Genomic DNA, 23,883 nt, shown 5'->3' on the forward strand with positions numbered 1-23,883 from the left:
TAGAACCCAGTTATCAAGGTTTAGTCTGAAAATGATTAAAAGAGTGGAAATTATTGCTTTCCTGGTTCTGAACATTGTACTGATATTAATGTAGCTCTACAATCTAATCACCTAATTGGATAATTACGGAGCACATGAAGATAAGATGCCTAGGGTTATAAAGGAGGACACATGCTTCTTACCCAGCTTTCTGGAGCAGAAATATTTTTCCAGAAACATGATATCAAAAGTACATAGTAGTAACTAAATAAATTGCAAAACATTGTCTCCAAACTTTTTATTTTACTTTGTCTATACTGTGGAGCCTAAGCTGACTGTAAGCTCTGTATTTTGAAGTTGCTGACAAACAACAGCTCCTCCAATGTTATGCCTGTATGGCTGAGCTTTCAACCTGGTAAGATTACATCTCTCCCTATGAAATTGTACCTCACTGAGTCACCTTGTCGATTTTACAGCCTGTCCAGATATTATTGTATGTGATTCTGTCATCAGATCCATCTGCTGACCCTCCCAGCTGTCAGCGTCCTCATTAAAGGATTTGTTATATTTTGAATAAAACCAGGCAGACCTTCAAAAACCTCTCTCCACATTTACGTTGTCTGTCCAGTAACCATGTCGGAAAGAGGAAACTAGGTTCTTTTAGAATGATTCATTCTGATATCATAGGAGAAAAAATAGGTTGTAAAGTGATGGCAACAGGGGAGTTGACTAGGCCAAGTGCAGACAATATGGCGTGGTGGGATTGTGGGTAAACTATTACAATACATATGTAATACTGTCCAAGGACATTAACATCCAAAAATTTTAAAATACTGCCGACCCAAAATCATATTTATAGACTGTATTCAGCACAGAGTCAGGCAGTTTGATGGCTTTGGAGAGATAAAGGAGTCTGTTTGGCTTGTCTATACTCATTTAAACTGTTCAAATAATTTTTCTTTCAAAGAATTCCATAATATACACTTTTTCCAGGAATCCTCCTTTCAAAGGAGGAATGAAATCCATCATTCTGTATTCACAATACTTAACTAAATCTAGAGTACCATGCTTAATTGGTATAGTGTAAGAGTAAACACTTTAAAGATCATCAACCACAATGACATTTAAGATAATTGGCAACAGTTATTATTTGTTGATTACCTAACATGTACAAGGCTATATGTTAGGTAATAAAGATACTATAAAATTCAAAAGTCCCTGCCCTCTGAGAGCCTGTGATTTCCAATGAAGCAGGCAAAATACACAGAAAATAATAGTAAGAATTCTAGTTTTTATATTTTATATTTTATATTTTAGGTCAACAAGTCTTAATCCTGGTAGCACATTAGGACTACCTGGGAAGCTTAAAAAAAAAAAAAACCAATGTTGTGGCCCTACCCCAAACCAATTAAATCAGGATTTTTGGAGTAGGGCCGGGATATGCAAATTAAATTACAGATCTGGAAATCAGATACTGTTAAAATGTAAATTTTGTATATTATGTTTTTCTCTCATATTCTGTACTTCATTTCCCAGCTTTTATTTGAGAGACTTTCCAAGTATTATGTTTAGCATATAGATTTTCACTTTACACAATCTAGATATTCTAGATTTATTTATTTAATTATAAAATATTAGATATAAACCATATATTTTGTTATATAAACAGGAAATCTGTTTTAATACATTTTAATTTTATTTTTTGCCACCTATAAATAAACAAAATAAATTTATCTCTTTTATCCTCCAACAAATATTTCAGTGTCTCTTAGCAAAGAAGTTTCTTCTTTTAAGGAAATTAATTATATCATCTCTACAGCAAGTACATTTAAACAGTTCATTGCTAGGCATTTTAGCTGTTCACTAGCATGCTCTTATATAACTTGTAAAGGTTGTAAATATTTAAATCTCTTCTAAATTATATTCTGCAATGGAAACAACAGACCTTATTTGGAGGCTGACCATGGAAGTGTTAGCATCCTGGCATCTCTAGTCCCCTCGGACAGCAGCTTTGAAAATTCTGGCCAAAAATCATGCAAACAGTAGTGATACAGTTAACAAGAAAATGCTTATTCAGTGATGATAGAAATAGTGATGTGGCACAATTGTCTGTTAAACTGAAAAAAACTGTTTTTAATATTCAGGTTGTACTATATTTTTTTACCACGAGAGGTCCCTATATCCTGTTTGGTGTATTCAGGCCATTTGATGTGCATATCAGACTGTTGCAACACTTTGGTATTATTTCTGTCACTCTACATTAACCAGTTTTTTTAACATAGGAGAGCTAAACTTTTATTCCTTAGAATCAGCTTATTAAAAGAATTTCCTTTAAATCTCATCTGGACTTAGAAAATACCAGCATCAAAGGATATAAGAGTGGTGGAAAAACCAGGAAAATAAGTTACATAAAGTGGCAGTGAAATAGAATTCCTTTGGAGGTTAAGTGAAAACACAGGCTTCTTTGTGAGTTAAGAACAAACAATACCACTCCTTTCCATCTTAGGTCTAAATTCCATTTTGTTCAATCAGTGTTAATTAGTATCATAATTAAACATGACTTTTTTCATAGGCTGCCTTAATCATACATGAATAATATTATTTTTATCACTTCAGTTTGGCTATATGGTACTAATCATACTCTTGCCTTGAATGTAAGGAAACATAAATGTTCCTGTGTCTGCTCCTGCACTAATTTAGGTATTCATATGTTGAATACTTGCTCCATGCCAAGCAGAAAGATATATTTCTTGCCTTTAGAAGTTTATAGTTTCTTTGGGGATATAATTTAATAGACAATTATAATCCATTGTAGTATGTTTAACATAACTCTTCATTTGATTTAATACCTTGACTTATTTCAATAAAAAGATGTTTCTATTTGTATAATTATGTCTCCTATTCCTTTAATAATTGGAGGTTACAAGGGGGCAAAAATATTTTCTCCATGACAGTGATCTTTTGCAGTAAGAGCAACTCATAATCTACCATTGGGTATGTGTTTGTACAGGGCTTGTCTTTTTTAGTTTGTTCATTTCAGTCTGGCTTATGAACAAAACAAGGACATCTCTGTTATGACTTCAGAGAATAATTTTATCTGATTAAATTATTATATTGGTACTCTTTTGAATCAGACATTATTAATTAAGAGATACTAATGCAATTAACCTAGGTAAGAAATTTAAAATACTGTATTTAAATGCGTATGCCTTGTATTTTTATTCCTTTGGAAATGTTAACAGTAGCTTTTTAATGGTAATTTATATTTTGATCACTAGATGGCACTAAGCACATATAGCTAAGAAAAAATAACTTTTTTCTCAAGTTTTCTGAAAGCAAGTCTATGTTTTCAGCATTACACACTATAAATTTTTTTCTTATGTAGCCCATAAAATTCTTCTTGCTACAAAAGCTTTGTTTTTCTAAGTGAAATAATCTCACATCTGACTCCCTTAGGTATAGTAAGTTATGAGAGAGACACAGCCTCTGAAATTAGCAGTCATCCACTCATCAGACTTCTCTATTCTTAGCCATTTAGATTTATTATTATCATCTGTTTCTTAAACTGACCTTTTCTTACTAGTACTTCCTCTTCCCTGGGAAACAGAGAATATATTTTAATTTTTTTAAAGGGCTATTATATAGCCTCTGGCATGTTAAAAATAGATCCTAGAGATTCACACACAGAAGTTCCTGTAGGGCAAAATATAAAAAGAGCAAAAACTTTGTTTTTGTTTTTGGTCTTCTAAATATTATTCTCATATTGCAGAATATTATTTCTTTTGTTAGTTTTGGTCTGGTTATGATATTCATGCAATATATTTTCTGAATCATGATGCTTTAAGTTGCAAATAATAAATAACCTTCATGTTTAAGCTATTACTAAATTGAGTTATTTTACACAACCAGAGGTTGTCCAGAAGTTGAATGGTACTTCCAGTGGTGGTTAGAGTTAGTCAGTGACTTAATCAGAAATCCAGTGGTGGCCAGGCACAGTGGCTCATGCCTGTAATCACAGCACTTTCAGAGGCCCGAGGTGGGAGGATCACTTGAGCCCAGGAGTTTAAGGCTGCAGTAAGTCATGATCGTGCCACACTGCACTCCAGTCTGGCCAACAGAGCGAGACCCTGTCTCAAAAACAGAAACAAAAGCAGAAACCCAGTGATGTCATCAGGGACCCAGGTTTGTTTCCTTTCATATGTCCACTCTGCCATCTCTGGTATATCAGACTTGTGCTTTGTGTTGATGATAACCGCTGCAGTTCTACATAGAATTTATAATCATGGGAAAGTCCAGTAGTAGAAGAGGGGATATTCCCCCCTTTATAGGTTTATTTTTATCAGTGGTATACATTACTTCAGGATCCTGCAGCAAAGTTCTCCTCAGGTCTCATTTGCCATGCCTGGGTCCCCAGCACTTCCTAAACAATTCAATGACAGGAGGAGGGAATAACTGTGATAGGTGTAGACTGATAGAGACCCTTGCCCTTCCTAGCATCACAGACCCCCTCAGAGGAAGATGAAACCTGAAACAATATCAGAGCACTCCCCAGCAAAGAGGGAGATGGATGTGGGGAGGCAGACCACAATATTTGCTACCATTTTTTGTTTTTATTTGTTCGTTTTTGTTTCACTTAAAGACTCTTCTTCCTGGCCGGGCATGGTGGCTCATGCCTGTAATCCCAGCACTTTGGGAGGCAGAGCGGGCGGATTGTGAGGTCAAGAGATCAAGACCATTAGACCATTCTGGCAAACATGGTGAAACCCCATCTCTACTAAAAATACAGAAGTTAGCTGGGCGTGGTGGCACGCGCCTGTAGTCCCAGCTACTAGGAGGGCTAAGGCAGGAGAATCACTTGAACCCGGGAGGCGGAGGTTGCAGTTAGCCAGAGATCATGCCACTGCACTCCAGCTTGGTGACAGAGTGAGACTCTGTCTCAAAAAAAAAAACAAAAAACTCTTCTTCCTGATGTCCTGATATTCTTGAAATATAACTGCCAAGTATTTCAAGTGTTTCACACTGGAGAGAGTCACGGATGTATCCCATATCTAGCTATTGCAGACTCTATCATTCAGTACAAGCTGTTTAACCTTTTTTTTTTTTTTTGTCTATGCATGTGTCCTTTTCCTAACAATTAGAGAAAGTAAAATCTTGGATCCTTTTTATCTGCTTATTAGTTCTATCATGCTCTGAGAACAGTATGTGTTATGAATCTAGTAACATTTCAACTAAATCTGCAATTGCCTGCTAAGTACCCACAACTTTAAAGGCATTGGGTCAAGCACTATGGGTAAGTCTGGCCAGGACATCTGGAAACACTGCCACCATCTGCCCTGGAGCTCAGCCAGACCCCGTGGCCACTCTAAAGGGGCAGAGCAAGCAACCCCGCTTCAGTGATGCGAGTCATTCATTGTTCCCTGTCAAATACAGTGCCTTTTGGCCTGTTCTGGCCTATTTTGCACCGATTTTTCCATTTTGATATCTCAGCACTTCTCAGAGGCTATAGAATGGCTCCCCTAGTATAGATTCCATCTGAAATAGCAAACTGTGACTCTGAGGAACTCATCGCCCTTCTTGGCTATTTATGCAAAAGATGTGATCCTGGTGCAATATCTGAGTGTTGATTTGTTTCTTGTCTGTATTCAGCAAATATTCATTGAATAATTAAAAGAGTATTTGTAACAATTGATATTTCAAATGTAAGGTTTTCTCTTACAGCATTTGAAAATGCTGATCATATTGTGTTTCTTGTGTTACCTGTTTTAACAGTTTATCAGTTCTTGTCAAATAGCCAGCGAATATTATCAACTAACATTTTCAAACAATATTGTGTTTTCAAGTAAAGAACTATTCTTAAAAAGCAAGTAGTATTGGCATAATTGCTAGGTCGGTCAAACCTTGTTCTTATCCTTTTAGTTTTATCTATAGATTTGAAAGAGATTAACTTGTTAGAGAATATATTTAGTCAAAAAATGTTTAAAAAGAGAAACCTCATTGATATTTTTATTTTTCAGAAAACTGTGGAATATATTTTCCAGAAATAAAAAGAGATCCAGGCAGATATTTACATAGTTGTCCTGAATCTGTGAAAAAATGGCTTCGACAGCTAAAGAATGCTGGGAAAATTCTTCTGTTAATTACCAGTTCTCACAGTGATTACTGTAGACTTCTCTGCGAATATATCCTTGGGTGAGTGATGAGTCATTCAGTTTTCATTGTCTTATGAAATACAGATAGCAAATTAGACCAGGGCTTTTTTAAAAGTGTCAGCCATGACCATATCATTATTTTAAACAATGCTGAGTGACAAGTTGATTTTTTTTCTCATGATATACCTCAATCTCTGCTGACAGCAGCCCAACCAAGTACATTTTAGCAAAGCAATGTTATTGGGGACCAGTATGCTCATAGCTCACCGAATGTCCAGGTTTTAGGTTTTCTGGAAGGTGGTAAACTGTATATCCTTCAGTTTTCCATGAATTTGGTTTCTCATCTTTGGACGATGATTGAGGGACTCTGAGTTGTAGGTTATACTCCTCCACAGATACCTGGAGTACAGCCACTCTTTAGTCATTTCCGTGCGGAGCCATGTATTTTACTGTTTAACACAGCCATGATGGGATTGAATTCATGAGAATGAAGGCAGTATAATTGCATAGACTTTAAAGTAAGACAGACTTGATTTCAAGCCCCGCTCTGCAGTTTACTGTATTACCTGGGGCAGGTTTTATAACCTCTTTAAGCTTCAATTTTGTCATCATAAAAATGGTACAGTAATTCCTTGTGGGTATGAGGGGATATTTAAATAGCATAATACAGGTAGAGAATTAGACAGGAATAGTTGATAGACTTCAGTGTGTAAATACTTATTCTTGTGGGAAATACCAGGAAATGTCTATGGTCAAAGCAAGATTCTACATGAGTCATTAGGTCTCCCCTAATGTTTCCTCAAATTCCATCAAATACCGAATTGCCATGAGTATGGAGCAAGTTTGAGCCTTAAAACCTACCTTCACCAGCCCTTTTAGCATCATGATTTCCATGTTCCTTAGCATGTGTGGCTTTAGTTTCTTCTATGATATGCTTAGAATCTGTGAGTAGAATTCCTGCTTTCTGAATAATATACAGGCTGATACATAATAATGCATCCTTTGGGTGAATTAAGGCTAAAGTCCTGGATGTCTTAGAAGGTGCCTCTCATAGAGACATTTGCTATCCTAGTAGTGGGCCCATGCTTTAAAATGAACAATCTGGATTTTAATTCCTTTTTTATTAGCATAGATAACCATAGTCTTTCTTCATCTTAATTTCTATGTATTGCTGTTTGGATTTGTAAAAGTATTCTAGAATGTTGGGTAAATACTGTTTCCCCCATTGTAATAGTGAGTCCTTCAGGAGAAGGGCTACCTTGCCTTTGCCATCAAAAGTAATCCTTAATATAATGCTAACTACAGATTTAAAATCATTAATTATTGTCATACAAAAGTTACCACATTATAAGACTACACTGATTGTCAAATAAAGTGTCTTCTTCACATTTGAAGCACTCTCTGAAAGATGACCATGACTTGCTATAATGCTGCTTTCTGTGGGACCCATGTAACACACAAAATTGTTAACTCTTCAAGCTAACAAAGCCAGCCAATTTCAGGCCCCCAAATTTGAAGATAGATTTTCCAAATATTTCCAGCTGTTAGAAACTATTGAGTTCACTACCAAAGCCAGCTTGGTACCTAGAGTCTATGTGCTACTCTCTTTTTTTTCCTGATTATGTTTATACTTCAAAGAGTTGTCAGGAAGACTAGTACTCACCCACCTTCTATTTCCAGTGGAATGTTCACCTTAAAGTGTGTGAGAAAAATATAAAGCATGTAAAAGTTAGTCAAAAGATAAATGATGCTGTGGTAAAATAGATAAGCAAAGATCAAGTTCTGTTTTATATGGACCTTTTCTAATTCTTAAAATAAACTTATGAAAAATTGTGTTGCTTTTAGGAATGATTTTACAGACCTTTTTGACATTGTGATTACAAATGCATTGAAGCCTGGTTTCTTCTCCCACTTACCAAGTCAGAGACCTTTCCGGACACTCGGTAAGTTACATTTGGTTTCTTTCTTTTCCTGTATACAGTTGGCTAACAACCTTGTGCAGAACACTGTGTTGCATGCAATGCCATGTCTTCTTTCCTCTCATGGGGAAGAAAAAAGATAATAAACCTATGTTTGTATTAAATTTTATGCTACCACTTTGTATCACAATTATTTCTTTGCATGTCAGTCTCTCCCCAACTTTAAAAATGAAGGGCATGAACTTCACCTTAGTTTTTAGGGCCTAAATAAATGCCTCGATAAATATTTGAAGGATGGATTACTTGTGATAAATCAGTCAAGTTATCTTCTAGAACAAAAGCGCCTGCGGAACACATGAGGATCATAACAAATGAAACATTCCTCTCTCTGGGGAACAGGCAAGGCCTTCCTGAAAGGTTATTTAGAATTGTCATTCATGTAGAAGAGACTGATAGGGAGAGAGGTGGAATGAAAGGGATTTGCAGATGAAAAAGAATGATAATAGAGTGAGGTACTCATAGTAGGTGTTCTTGAAAGCTTCTTGAATAAATACATAAATGAATAAAAAGAAGAACCTGATCCAGAATAGAGAAGTTATAGTTTTTGGGGAGTGAAAGACAGTGTTTTGATATCTGTTGTGTCTTTTATTTCTATTTAAGTAGTTTCAAATAAGCTCAATGATATATTAACATTTGAGGACCATTCAGAAGTTCTCTTAGGAGATGAACATCTAAAATAAATCCAGGATGGTTGGAAATTGAAACACACTTAATGGTTGCAAATGCACATAAATGTATAAAAGATTATTAACAAATAAAATTTATAGATCTACCTAGAAATCTAGCTGTATTTTAAACAGAATGATAAAATTAATATACATGCATATTATATGCAAAATATATATAAGTGTCCACCATAATATATGATTTATAATTTTACTTTTGATTCATATGCTTGGCATTATATAACAACCTGGGCCAGGTTGGACTGATATTTAATATACATTTCTCTACTTTCCCATGGCCACACACTACCCTGCTTTGAAATAAAATTTAAAATTTCCCAAAAAAGTGTTCATGTGAGTCAGATGGATTTAATACATTTATTTAATATGGTAATACAGTATTATTTACTTTGAACTTTGCTATTCAAAAGCCTGATTCAGTTCTAGGCATTTGATAGTAGCTCAGTACTCAGTGGTGGGCTTATGAACAGTGAAATCTAAGTGAGGTTCATGGTAGCACGTGTCAAGCACCAAGGCATTTTCTGTGCACCAGACAGATGTGTGAACATGTGAGCACATCAGCAAGTGCAAGGGATGCTTATGGATTGTAGCACATGTCATGAAGCTAATAACCACCTTATGAGGTACAGTATATGGGGCAGGCCTCCTTAGAGTGGCTGGCCAGGGAAGCTCTGTCCAAAAAGGTTAGGTAAGGTGACTTGCAAGGCGAGCCCTAAGGGACAAGTGATCAGAAGAGCAGAGGAAGAGTGTTCCTGGCAGTGGATCAAATGAATGCCAAGGCCCAGTAGGAGAGTAGTTTTGTCACATTCTAGTAACAGAGAAGAGACCTGCCATTCTGGCACATGGTCATGGGGTGGAAGGGGGTGAAGTTAGGGAGGCAGGCACCCGCATAAACAGCGGAAAGGGGTTTAAATTTTATTCCACAAGTAACCTGAAGCTGTTCCATTGTTTGAGGCAGAAGAGTGATATAAGAGACTACTTTGGCTGCTGGGTGGGGAATGGTTTGAGTGTGGGGAAGGATGAAAAGAAGAAGACCTGGCAACTGCAGTGTCCCTAGTAAGATAACTGTCGTGGTTTGGTCCAGAGCGACAGTACTGGAAATGGAGAGAGGTAGATATATTTAAATACATTATGGAGTTGGAAAACACAGAGGGCTCGGTGATACTTAAAGAAACAGCAGACAAAAAGAAAGGAGTAATAAAAAATAACTTCCAGGTGGTTGATTTTTCTTTTTCCTCAAATGAGCAAGTGAGTAGATGGTGGTACCATTTACAGACTTGGGGAAAAATACAGAGGATAAAGTTGTGTGGAGTAGGGGTTACAGCTGTTAAGAACTCATTTTTCAACATGTTAATTTTGAGATGCCTATGAGTTATGTAACTGTCACTATCAATTAGGAAATTGTATAAATATGCCTGGAGTCCAAGGGAACAAGTCTAGGCTCAAGATATGTATTGGGAGTAATCAGCTCATAGATAGGTATTTGAAGCCAGGGGATTATATGAAACCAAATATTGAGAGAATGTAGATAGGCAAAAGGCCTGGACCAAGCCCTGACATTCTCTAATATTAAAGATAGAGAAGAAAGAGTGCAGTGTGGCAGCAGATAGATTATAGTAGGGAAAACAGTAGAATACGTGTTCAGAAGCCAGAGGAAAGAGGAAAGGGTAGCCAGCTAGTCCAAATGCTACAGAAAAAGTCCACTGAAATGAGGAAAGAGAAATCTTCACTGGGGTGGACAAGATGGAGATCACTAGTGCCTCAGTGAACAGTTGCCATAGAGTGGTGGGATAGAAACTAAATTGCAGTATCTTGAGTAGTTCATTGGAGGTATGGAACCAGGGTATATGTGCAGCTCTTTCTAGAATTTTAGCTCTAAAGGCAGTCAAAGAATTGAGGTTTTAGCTGGAAGACAGTGTAGGATTAAGGGCATATTTTATTTTTTTAAGATCGAAGATACTGGAATATGTATATGTGCTGATGAGAATGATCTGCTGCAGTGGTTTTCAACGGTGGCAGTTTTGCCCTTCAGTGCAAATTTGGCATTGTCTGGAGACGTTTTTGGTTGTCGCAACTTTGGAGGGGGGTGGAGGCTGGGTGTGCTGCTAAGCAGCCTACAACACACAGGACAGCACCCCCCAACGACAAAGAATTATCTAGCCCCAAATCTCAGTAGTGCCAAGGCTAAGAAACCCTAGTCTAGTATAAAGAAATAGGTTGATGTTGCTTTTATATATTGGTTTAAAGTCTTATATAATAAAATCCTTGATATTAAGAAATAATCTGTTATCAAGGATTCTAATAATATTCTTATAATTAAACCAGAAAAAAATTTAAATGTTTTTCCCTACTTTACAAACTTACATTTAAATATATAAGTAAGTACCCAATAAATATTTGTTTTTATTTTTATTTTTGTGGGGTTTGCATATTTTGTTCCAAGAAAATCTATACCCCTTTTATACCCATAGTAGTATTTATGCCATTCCATAAGATTTTTATTAAAATTTCACACAAAGATACAATTAATGGAAAACTGCACGTTAAAAATATACCGTTTTTTTAACATATTGGAAATTATAAATGCATTAACTATGCTGACAATTTACAGCATTTTATGTAGTTTTTCTGTATTTAATTGAGAGTATCCTGAGAAAAAGGGTGGAGTTTTTAAAAAACGATTATTTTAGAAGTACCTATCTTAAGACTTCTGTGCAGTATTTTCTGTTAGTTGTATAGTACAATTGGATTTGAGGGCTGACATAATAATGACGTTTATCCAAACTATATATTTTTAAATATTATACTCATCAAAAGACTTGAAAGTCTTTTTGATTGAATTTATGGTATGGAAATATTAGGAATCTAAACTTTAAAAATAAGCACATCCTGATAATAAATATACCATTTTAAAAAATTGTTTTACATTTTGGGTTGTATAAACACTTAGTTTTTTAATTTCTACTTTCTCTAATTTGTATTTCATTTATTTTTTAATTGACAAGTAAAAATTATATATTTATGTTGTACAACGTGGTATTTTGATATATATATACATTGTAGAATGGCTAAATCATACTATTTAAATAGGTATTACCTCACATTATCATTTTTTGTGTGTGTGGTAAGAACACTTAAAATCTATTCTCTTAGTAAATTTCAAATATACAATATATTTAACTCTGCATTTTGTACAATATATTTCTTGGATTTATGGATTTATTCCTCCTCCCTGAAATTTTGTGTCCTTTGACCAACATCTCCTAATACCCCTACCCCTAGCCTCACATAACCACCATTTTACTTTCTGATTCTATGAGTTTGGCTTTTTTACATTCCAAATGTAAGTGAGATCATATGGTATTTGTCTTTCTGTGGCTGGCTTATTTTGCTTAACATTGTGTCCTCCAGGTTCATCCATGTTGTCACAAATGACAGGATTTCTTTCTTGTTAAGGTCAAATAGTATTCCATTATGTATATATACCATATTTTCTTTATCCTTTAATCTGCTAATGGACATTTCGGTTGATTTCATATCTTTTGTGAATAATGCTGTAATGAACATGGGAGTGCAGATAGCTCAACATATCAATTTCATACATTTTGCATATATACTCAGTATTGGAGTTGCTGGATCATATGGTAGTTCTATTTTTAATTATTTTGAAGAACCTCCACACTTTTTTCCGTAATGGCTAAACTAATTTACAATCCCACCAAGAATGTATAAGGATTCCCTTTTCTCCACATGCTCTTTAACACTTATCTTTTGTCTTTTTGATAACAGCCATTCTAATAGGTATGAGGTGATATCTCATTATGGTTTTAATTTGTATTTCCCCAATGCTTAGTGAAGTTGAGCACTTTTTCGTATAACTGCTAGACATTTGTATATCTTTTTGAGAAATGTCCTTTGCTCATTTTTTTAATTGGGTTATTTGTTTCCTTACTATTGAGATGAGTTCCTTTTATAGTTTGGATATTAACCCCTTATCAGATGTATGGTTTGCAAATATTTTCTACCATTCTACAGATTGTTTTCACTTTGTTGACTGTTTTCTCTGTGGTTGCGTAGCTTTTTAGTATTATGTAATCTCATTTATCTATTTTTGCTTTTGTTGTCTGTGCATTTCGGGATATAGCCAGAAAGTCTGATAAAAATTTCATTTTAACTAGCAGTCTACTGTGTTTCATTCTCTTCTGTGGTTTTAGAGATGAAAAATCTGGATTGATGAAGCAGGACCCAAAGTCCTACCAGTCTCTGTAATGAAGACTGTAAAGTGCTTAGCAATCTCAGCGTATATAGGAGTTCATGCTTTTTGTACAGATATTTAGAAAAATTTACCTCATTTTGGCCGGGAGCGGTGGCTCACGCCTGTAATCCCACCACTTTGGGAGGCTGAGGCGGACGAATCACCTGAGGTCAGGAGTTCAAGACCAGCCTGACCAACATGGAGAAACCTCGTCTCTACTAAAAATATAAAATCAGCCGGGCATGGTGGCACATGCCTGTAATCCCAGCTACTAGAGAGGCTGAGGCAGGAGAATCGCTTGAACCTGGGAGGCAGAGGTTGCGGTGAGCCAAGATCGCACCATTGCACTCCAGCCTGGGCAACAAGAGTGAAACTCCGACTCAAAAAAAAAAGAAGAAAAGTTTAGCTCATTTTTATCACATCCAGGAGGGCTAGATGTCTAAGGTTCTTTCCAGCCTTTGTTTTCTAGGCCTCTGATTTAAAATATTTCAGTGGAAGAAATATTTTTTAGAATTAAACCAAAATACTTTATTCTATTTAGAATGCAAAAAAGATTGCGAGAACTATTACTAATTACAGGATTATACTGCACATACTTTAAAATCCCTACTTCATTACATTCTCTATTATGTGTCTATTCTGCTGCTGATTCTGATTCTGATTCTTCAGCTACCTCTAACTGCTTTACCTCCATTTCTGCTACCTTTCTCTTTTAATGTTGATATTCCCTAACATTCTGTATTTGGCTCTCCTTTCTTCTCCTGTTGTCCTTCAGCTCTCTACCACTGGGAAGCTTTTAACTATCATCTATATACTGATGGTTGACATTTCCTTGTCTCTGGGCTTCACATTTCTCTGACCTTCAGAAGCCTATTTCTATCTGTCTTCTAAAATCTTCACATCCCACAGCCCCAGGGTGGCAGGAAAGTTGATGTGCTTGCAACAGCTCATTAAATCCCCATTCCATTTTAGCATGCCCCTCTTCCCATATTCCATAATTACATTTTAGTTACTTTTCCAAGCACAGACTTTAACCAAGCTAGTAAGCAAAAACCACAATTACTTTTGCACTAACCTAAAAAATCAGTCATCCTCATTTCTTCCCTCCCTTTTAAGTTGTCCTTCTGTTTTCTCAGGTTTGTCCTCACTACATTCCCACCACTGCCCGCATCATCCCTTGTGTGAAATGGCACAATATTTAAGTCATTGCTCCAAATGGTTAAAGTAAAGTTAATGCAACTGAGCTTGCTGGGATGGAAGGCACAGCGAGCCAATCACGAAACACAGCATGGCCTTAGCGAGTCGCACAGGTTTGACGTCAGCGGTTGTCATGGTAACAGGGGCAAAGATGCTGATGCCAGTGTCAGTCAGGACTGAGCTCCTCCCTCCAGTCTGATTCCTGCCAGTGCTTAAGGATGTATGGAGGGGAGAAGCGTCTTCCAAGCAAAATCTTCATCCTCTGTTCTCTATCACATGCACTGCGTCACCAGATCCTCGCCAGTGCTGAGGGTGGGGACACGGGGGAATCTCTGACTTGCAAGATTAAATTATCATTGGAGAGCTAACGTGTCAGCCTTGTTCACCGCAGTGTCGCCAATGCTGCTAGCTCAGTTCCTGCCCCTGCCCGCCATTGGGAGAATCATGAGCCAACTCTCTCTGTCTCTCCTCTCTCTCTCTCTGTCTCGTCCCTTGGCCTTAGCTGTCACCAATACACTGACTCTGACTCCCAAATCTTTCCCTGAGACCTGTTTTCCTGAGTCTCATACGCAGTTCCTCCTCCACACTAGGCAGCTCCACTCAGTGTTCTGATATCAAGCTTGAGATTCTCCTTCCGCCTAGAAACCAAAAACAACCAAACATGCCGGTCACCTTGTGTGTATTCTTTACTTAACCATCCATTAGAATTCTCCAGCTAATAACCTCCGTTGTCTTCACCCTTTTACCTCCAGTATGCTATGCATTAAATCCTGCTTAATATACCTGGGAAATCTCTCATCTTTGTCCTCCTCTCCCTTTCCACTAGGCCATCTAACCCCTCCCCAACCTCTCTTCACTTTTCATTAGCACAGACTTCTATTTTTGAGTTCTTTAAAATTTCCCACATCTTTTTTTATTATTTACTTAGGCACAAATATATTTAATCACATGCACACAATATCTCATTGGCTTCCATTCCATATAGCATCCTAAGGCTAATTGTACAGTCTGGTTCCTAAATTACCTTTCCATCTTCCTTAACTCTATCTCCATAAAAGTACCCTTTACTCCTACTGAAATGATTGCCTTTTATTCTTATATCAAGTTTTTGTTCTCGCTATTCTGTCAACATCAGTGTTTCTCAGACTTTAATGTACACGTGAATCACCTAGAGATCTTGTTAAAATGGAGATTCTCATTCAGAGGCCCTGGTGAAACCTTAGATTCTGCATTTCTAAATAACTTGTCTGGTGAAGCAGATGCTACTGGTTGGAAGATCACACTTTGAGTGGCATAGATATATGTAAAATGCCTTCTCCCTTTCCTCTCTGGTGACTTCCTACCTCTTATTTAAGGTCAGACATACAAATCACACCTCCTTAGTGATACCTTCCTTCTGCAGCTCCAGTCAGAGCTGTTTCCTTCTCTGTATTGTTTAGTGCTTTCACTTGGCTACAGTTGGGAAATTGTCTGCTGAACTTTGTCAGCGGATGTTAGTGCTGAGGGGTGCAGCTGTGTGCAGGAATCTTTCTGTCTTTAGCACAATTCCAACAACATTAACAGCTCCCCAAATGAAGGAGGCTGAATCCATCAGCGAACTAGTCAACCCCATCTCTACTAAAAGTACAAAAAATTAGCTGGGCGTGGTGGCAGGTTCCTGTAATTCCAGCTACTCAGAGGCTGAGGCAGGAAAATCGCTTGAACCCAGGAGGCAGAGGTTGCAGTGAGCCGAGATAGCGCCATTGCACTCCAGCCTGGGCAATAAGAGCGAAACTCCGTCTCAAAAAAAAAAAAAAAAAAGAACTATGAATGAATGGTAAATCCCCCCCCCCAAACCAAAGTAGATAAGAGTAAGAATCACACTTTTTCTTTAATAGTATAATTGTCCTGTTATAGCCCTCAACACAAGCATTTTACTAGACATTTTACTTGAAAAATGTCTTACCTGTCCATGCCAAGAAACAGAGAAAGTATGTATGAAAATGAACAACTGGAGAAAAAAAAGTCTAGCCCAGAATTGAGGAAGGGATTTATAAAAGTAAATATGAACTGTTTGGTCAAATTTACATATATACAGAAAGGAATCCTAGAAATAAAAATTGTAAATATATTTTTAATCATAATTCATTATTTAGTAACCTCTAACAAGTCAGAGATTACCACCAGAATATAAGCATCCTTAGGGAAGAGATGTTTAGGGCAGAGACTTGAGCCATCTCATTCACTGCTATATCCCTACTGACTAAAACAGTTTGTGAAATATAGTAAAAATGAAGAATGAGACGAGAAAGAAAATGAATTGTATTTCTAGCTCAGATTCTGTTTGACTCCACCAGGCTGTGCAGATCCTCTCATGTTTGTAACTTTTTACTTGTAACAGAAAAACATTGGCAACAACCCACATGTCTATCTATAGAGGACTATTATTAATAAATAAATAATAGAACATGTGTAAAATAGAATGAAAGGCACATATTTTAAAAGGAGGTAGATTACACTGCTAGCTATAAAATAGTTTAAAAATAGCAAGTTGCAGAGCCTCATGCAGATTATTCTAATAATAGCATTTAAAAGCGTTTTAAAATTATTAGTATTATATTAGTTTGCTAGGGCTCCCATAACAAAATACCACAAACTAGATAGCTTGAACGATGTATTTTATTTCTTTGCAGTTCTGCAGGCTGTGAAGTCTGAAACCAGGTTGTAGGAGGATTGGTTTCTTCTAAGGCCTCTCTCTTCTTGGTTTGTAGATGGTTGTTTTCTGCCTGTGTCTTCACATAGTCTTTCCTCTGTGTCTATCTGTGTCCTAATCTCATCTTCTTAAAAGGAGACTGTATTGGATTAGGTCCACCCTGAGAGTCTCATTTTAATTTAATCCAGCCTTTAAAGGCTCCATCTCTAAATAGTCACATTCTGATATACTAGGGGTTATTATTTTAACTTATGATTTGGGGAGAAACATAATTCAGGCCATAACAAGTATATACATATGCTGAAACTCATCAAATTGTATGCTTTAAATATATTCCATTTATTGTATGTTGATTATGTCTCAACAAATGTGTAAAAACATGGAGGAAAAGAATATACTCATATTCGTATTTGCTTTTATATGCATAAAAGAGGAGAAGAGGTGAGTGCATACCAGATAGAGTTCAAAAATAAGACTTAAAAAACATGTAAATATATTACTGATTCAGAAAAAATCTCATAAATGCATATTTTTAAACATTAATAAAGTAGTGACACCAAGCACTTGGGGAGTTTAGGGGAGGCAGCAGTCTCTGTGAGTTGAGGTTAGTGCTTCTGGCCTACAAAACTTCTCACAGGTTCTGCTCTCTGTGGTAAGTTTTGCTTAGCTTTATTCAAGGCTGTCAGTCTAGCCTTGACTGTATCATTGTCCCATATCTACTTTGTAACTATTATACTGTCAAAAACTTTACTGTTTTTTAAACTCGTCTTGTCCATATGTTCTTACAATAAGAAAATAAAAAGATTTACTTCATTGTAGTAAGACATAGCTATATTTAGGAATAAATTACAGTTTCCAAGACAGCTTTAGTTTTATTTATTTGCCTAAATTGATGGCTCCTCCATCTCTTTATCCAACCTTCATTTGTTTCTTAACTTCATTAGGTCAGTTTTTTGGTAGTTTGTAGGCTAAAAGAAAAGATTTGAGCTTTGTTCTCCTATGAGTTTTCTCCTTTATAGTTATTTTCTAACCCAAACATCTATTAGTGATTAAGTTAAAGGGTTTGAGGAATAATTTGTATATCTTGTAGAACTTTGGTATAGAAAATTGTCCTAATAATATATTTTTATAGAAAAATGTTTTCAATTAATACATTTTACCTAACTGTTAAGATTGCTTTAATTAAAGCTGGGACAGTGGAATTTTAGGAAAGTAATACAGGTTTGCTGTTTTATCAAATAAAGCTTTTTATCAGTGAATTTGAGGGACATTGTGAAAATAATAAACTATAAAATTCAGTTCAAAGGGCATTCTAAAGCCCTCCTTCTTTTCTTCATTCTTTGCTGACCTGTTTTCAATACATATGGAAGATTGTAACAGCACTAAATTTGAGCCTTATATAAAGATGCCATAGGAGGTTGGCTGAGGCTCCATCCTAAGTGAGAACTGTTAGTTTGCGGGTGTCCTCAGGGATGCCAGATAAAGGTTTATTCTGTGCTTTAGTTGTTTCCTGTTTGTGGCAATACCGTGGGACACATTCAGGTCCAGGAATCCAAATTCGGAAATGCTCTCTGGGAGTATCATCTTACTTTGTCTTCTAGCCCCAATTTGAAATCCTTTGGAATAAGGAGGCAAAGTGCATTCTTGTCCTGGCTCTTATTATAACATTTCAGTGACTTTGGGCAGATTCCTTAACTTTTTCAGGTATCAGTTTATTCACCTGTAAATTGAAGGGATTATAGCTAAGACTTCTTAAACACTTACTTTGTGGCAGACACTTTTCCATGTGCTACATTTTTATCTGTATTAATTTATTTACACAACCACTCTGTGAGGTAAGCATTGTTATTATCCCCATTTTAAAACTGTGGAAGCAAATTATCATCACCATCTATCCCCTTTGTCTTCTTTATTTTTTTCTATATCTTCTAACGTTTTCTTTATCTTTCTATATCTTAATAACTGTTTTGTTTTTTTTTTTTTTTTTTTTGAGACGGAATCTCATTCTGTCATCCAGGCTGAAGTCCAGTCTGCAATCGCCACCTCCTGGGTTCAAGCAATTCTCCTGCTTCAGCCTCCCGAGTAGCTGGGACTAGAGGCACGCACCACCATGCCCGGCTAATTTTTTGTATTTTTGGTAGGCACAGGGTTTCACCATTCTGGCCAGGCTGGTCTTGAACTCCTGACCTCGTGATCCACCTGCCTCAGCCTCCCAAAGTGCTGAGATTACAGGTGTGAGCAACCATGCCTGGCCCTTCTAACATATTTTTAATTATACTTTTTAAAATGAATATCCTCATTGTACTCTTTGCAGGACACTGTTTTTTGGGTTGGGGTGGGGGTTGTTTGTTTTTAGACAGGGTCTACTTCTGTCACCCAGTGGGGAGTGTGGTGACATGATCTCGGCTCACTGAAACCTCTTTCTCCCGGCTGAAGCTATCCTCCCACCTCAGCCTCTCAAGTAGCTGGGACTACAGGTGTGCAACCCCATACCCAGTGAATTTGTGTAGTTTTTGAAGAGACTGTGGTTTCACCATGCTGACCAGGCTGGTCTTGAACTCCTGGACTCAAGCAGTCTGCCTGCCTCAGACTCCCAAAGTGTTGGGATTACAGGTGTGAGCCACCACACCCAGCCTACATTTTTAAATATTATGTAAAAATAGAGATTTATGTAACTATTTTTGATTGACCTTACAAAGAAGTACAGTGCACTATCTAAATAATGTAAAAAGTGTTTATTTGGGTTTATAAACACTGTGCTTGAAACTTTCCTGAGTTTGTTCCTCTGTACTGTACAACTTCCACCTCAGTTCTGCGGCTTTCACAGTCCGAACAGGCTCTCTACTGCAGGAATTAATAATTCTCTGAGTCTTGCAGCTTCCTAGCTGTGGAGGCTCTGCCAAAACCCGCAGCCTCAGCTGCCCTTGTAAATTAATTATTCCTTAAGGCAGCCTCCAGTATAGGGGCTGGAAACAGGGAGGGGAGGTAATGTTTGTATAAAGTGAATTTTTTGTTTTGACTTGATTTGGGTGTTTTTTTTTTTTTTTTTTTTTGCTTCCTATTAGATTACTGAGTCTCAACATTTAAGAAATTATAATACTATGGATTTTTTTAAATTTTTCATAAGTAGTAGAAAGATTCTCTTCCCGTTATCCTTGCAAAGTAGATATCTACATATCAACTGTGAGTCTTTTCAGAAGTATTTCTGTAAATTATTCATTTCCAATTGCCATCAAATCCACATTATTTGCGTAGTAAGACATTTCAGTAAATAACAGACATGAGAAGTGATCACTTTTTACTGTATTTCTCCAGGAATATGCTGAATCTTCTTAGACGCTTTTAATATTAGGCTAGTACATGATTTTGGCTTCCTATCTATTCTTTCTTTAAAGAATAGTGGGATTTTCATTTGATTTTGCAGAAGAATTTTTAAATGACGCTGAAATGGCAGCTAGATAGGCATAAATATTTATTGAACATAAGCTGCTAGCTGCTGTGATTTGGCTGTAATTATCTATAAATGTAGTTTTAGAATTTTGTTTAAAATATCTGAGGTTATGCAGAAATGCACCTTATTATTGTGACATTATTTGACTCATTTTTGTAGTAGAATGAATAAATTATATTTCATTTCAGTTATAATGATCAAACTTTAATTTGTAAATCTTAAATTCTCTAGTACCAGATTCAAGATGTTTTTTGTTATAAACTAAGCAGAGATTTAATGTTGTTGTCTGTGACTTTTACATATAGTTTCTTTAGGGAAAATTAGATCTTAGTTAAAGGTACTAACATTGCCAGAGATGTATTTTTAATGACTGACATAACCATCTTTGCCTCCTTTCTAAACCCTTTGTTTTCTGCCTGTCCTACTCCAGGGTTGATTTACAATAAAGCCAATGAAGCTTAAGCTTTAACACCCCCTCATTTATCTCTTCCAAATCCTAGCAGGGACTATGGTAATTTTGTATTAATTCTGTATTTGTTCTCTTAAAGAGGACCCTTCTAATTATATAAGCTTCTGTATACACAACCTCTGTATCCAGCATAGGATTGTATCTCATAAGATTCTTCTTAGTGGCACAGCAAAGAGGACCAAAAAAGTGGGGGGAATAAACCTTTTTAAAATCAGAAATCATACAGTTGATGTGAGAAAAAAGAGGTTATTTTTCTCCATACAATTTGCAAAGCTGTATCAACAGCTACCAAAGTCTCTGCTGATAGATATATCATGTATTTCATAAAACCTTACTCAATCTTCCTTAATCATCATGCTGGTAGGCAGATTCTCTTCAGCTTTTCAGCTCATGTACAAGTAATAGAATAGCCGGCAAAATTCAGAGAGGCAAAGACATTTACCTCTTTCACTAGCCCTGCTTTAACAGGAGTAGGAAGGTAATGTGCTGGGAGAGGACAACTTGGAATGGTCCACAAACTTGTGCTTTGGCATCAGATAGTCCTTTCATTCCCCACCCACCCCAAGCCGGTACTAGAGTAAAGCATTTGAGGCACCAAGGGTGCAAAATTTACATCTGAATCTGATAGACTACTAATTAAAAACTTACTTTCCTCACCCTCAATTCTAAAAAATTAACACCTAATGACTTTCATTGTGTTATTTATTTGGTAAACCGTTTTGTAGCAGTAGGGGCATGATGTCAAGCAGAGGCATGATGTCAAGCAGATGTCTGTCTAATCACTGAATAAATCACTTACCAGCATTGAGATCCTGGGCAAAATAACTTCCTTGAACCTTATTTTCCCCAATTAAGAAGGCCACGGGATTAAAAAATATATACCTATAAGGGCCTTATAATATGTAGGTACCACTGAATGTCAGCTCCTTTCCCCACAAGGTTCTTGTTTGTACATGTCCTGTAGCCATGCCCTAAGTATGGTCTGCCCAACTGGCTACTCTCACTTGATTAAAAAGTATATGATTGTCAAACTGTATTTTCAGAGAATGATGAGGAGCAGGAGGCGCTGCCATCTCTGGATAAACCTGGCTGGTACTCCCAAGGGAATGCTGTCCACCTCTATGAACTTCTGAAGAAAATGACTGGCAAACCTGAACCCAAGGTATTTCCCAGTTGAGGAGAAGTCCTCAGTGCCCACTTGCAGACATAAGCAGTTGTGAACTGCCAAATCTCTCCTCTTAATTCTTCTGCTTAAATAAGCCTTTCCTTTGTCAATGTAGACAGGCTGTCTATCTGTGATAGAGAGGAGCAAGGATTCCAAGCAGGGCACCACAGATTTAGGGGGTGTATGAGTGTGTAGGATGCCTGTGGAATGTTATCCTGATAACAATCTATCCAAAAAGTTTCCATATATAAAACAAACAACTGAAATTATGCTACAGACTAGCTTAAAGATACACTTGTTTTTGACAGAATGATCACATTGTTGATGTTGGACATTGGTGCATTTCTAACAGCAGAACCCTTTCTTCTAAGAAAATATTTACCAGAATTTCTGTGAGCTGAGAGATCATGGGGTAACAGAGCCCTGCTCCATTGGCTGTCACCATGCCACAGTCTCCTGGGGACTCCTGAGGGTTAATGGATGGAGCAGTCTGACTTGCAGATGCTGATTCTCATATCCCTTAACTCTGTTTTCACATCTGAAAATTGAGAGGTATGGACTCAATCAATGGAGTCCTCAGACTCCATTGCCTCAGACTACCTAGGGAACTTTCCAGATTCAACATGCCCATCCCCACTCTCACAGATTCTGTTTCAACCAGTCTGGGGTTGGGCCCAGAAACTTGAAAAGTGGTTGTGATTTGCACTTTTAATAATCTCTAATCCACTATAACAAGTTGTCTCTAATACCTCACCAGCTCTTCAACTGCAGGGGCCATTTTATTAATAATTGTAAACATCTATGTAAACATATAGGTTCACTTCTTTAGGAAAATTGAATAAAATCACTTATTTCACCTTATGCTGTCTTCCACCTGTGAATGTGTTGTATAACTTCTTAAGACAAATCTGGCACCCTGTGAATCAAATGAGACAAGTTGATGGTCACCTGTGAGATTATTCAAATAAGTGAAGATGTTTATGCAATTTTTGATTGTCATACTCTGATGCCTGTTGAGAAATTTTCTTCTTCCTTATATGAAATAAATGCCACTTTCACAATTCTGTGCCTCAAACAGCATCTGCTATCTGTCTTACAGGTTGTTTATTTTGGTGACAGCATGCATTCAGATATTTTCCCAGCTCGTCACTATAGTAATTGGGAGACAGTCCTCATCCTGGAAGAACTCAGAGGGGATGAAGGCACGAGGAGTCAGAGGCCTGAGGAGTCAGAGCCTCTAGAGAAGAAAGGAAAATATGAGGTAAGGGTTCCCTGCAGCTCTTTCCTTGAAAGACAAATATTTATGTTTGAAAGCTAAAGTATCTTTATACTACTTGACTCCAAAATTGTCCTGGTCAGGCTGAATACCATCATGTTAAAAAAAAAAAAGAGAGAGACTAATAATTTGAAACTTTGTATTAATTTTATTGACTTCATGTTCCATTTGTATTGAAAGCAATAAATAATAATTCCATCCTCATTCCTTTCTAAAAAATAAATACTAAATAAGAAAATTAGACCAAGTTGTTTTTTAACTACCCTTTAGACATCATCATCATCATAATAGAATAGAGAGTTATTTTTATTATAGGGAAAAAATTATGTTTTCTAGGTTGCTTTGTTTGGGCTAGTTTTCAGATAATAACCAATTGACCATATAAAAAGCTAGTTTGTGTTTAAAATAAAGGATACTTCATAATAAGGAGGAAATAGTATTCCTGTTCCAAAAATTTAATGTGGGCCCAAAGCCTATTTGTAGATTCCTACAGGGTTTCAAAGTTTTTATTTACTTAATAGACAAAAAAATTATGAGATTGAACATTAGTTAATCACCATTTTAATTATTCTGTTCTCTTGTTTC

The 23,883-nt window shown here is 36.6% G+C and overlaps 1 protein-coding gene across 2 annotated transcripts in view; it reads left to right on the forward strand.

Annotated features, from left to right (window-relative positions):
- The window catches only part of NT5DC1 (5'-nucleotidase domain containing 1), a 144,820-nt gene that overhangs the window by 114,216 nt on the left and 6,721 nt on the right, over positions 1-23,883 (forward strand). For both annotated transcript variants that reach the window (XM_003827561.5, XM_063605433.1), the window contains exons 7-10: positions 5,994-6,168; positions 7,974-8,071; positions 21,901-22,019; positions 23,122-23,283. In XM_003827561.5, the coding sequence (XP_003827609.1) occupies positions 5,994-6,168; positions 7,974-8,071; positions 21,901-22,019; positions 23,122-23,283 (554 nt within the window). The remainder of the gene's footprint in view (positions 1-5,993; positions 6,169-7,973; positions 8,072-21,900; positions 22,020-23,121; positions 23,284-23,883) is intronic.

This window comes from Pan paniscus, chromosome 5 (assembly GCF_029289425.2).
Source record: "Pan paniscus chromosome 5, NHGRI_mPanPan1-v2.0_pri, whole genome shotgun sequence".
NCBI lineage: Eukaryota > Metazoa > Chordata > Mammalia > Primates > Hominidae > Pan > Pan paniscus.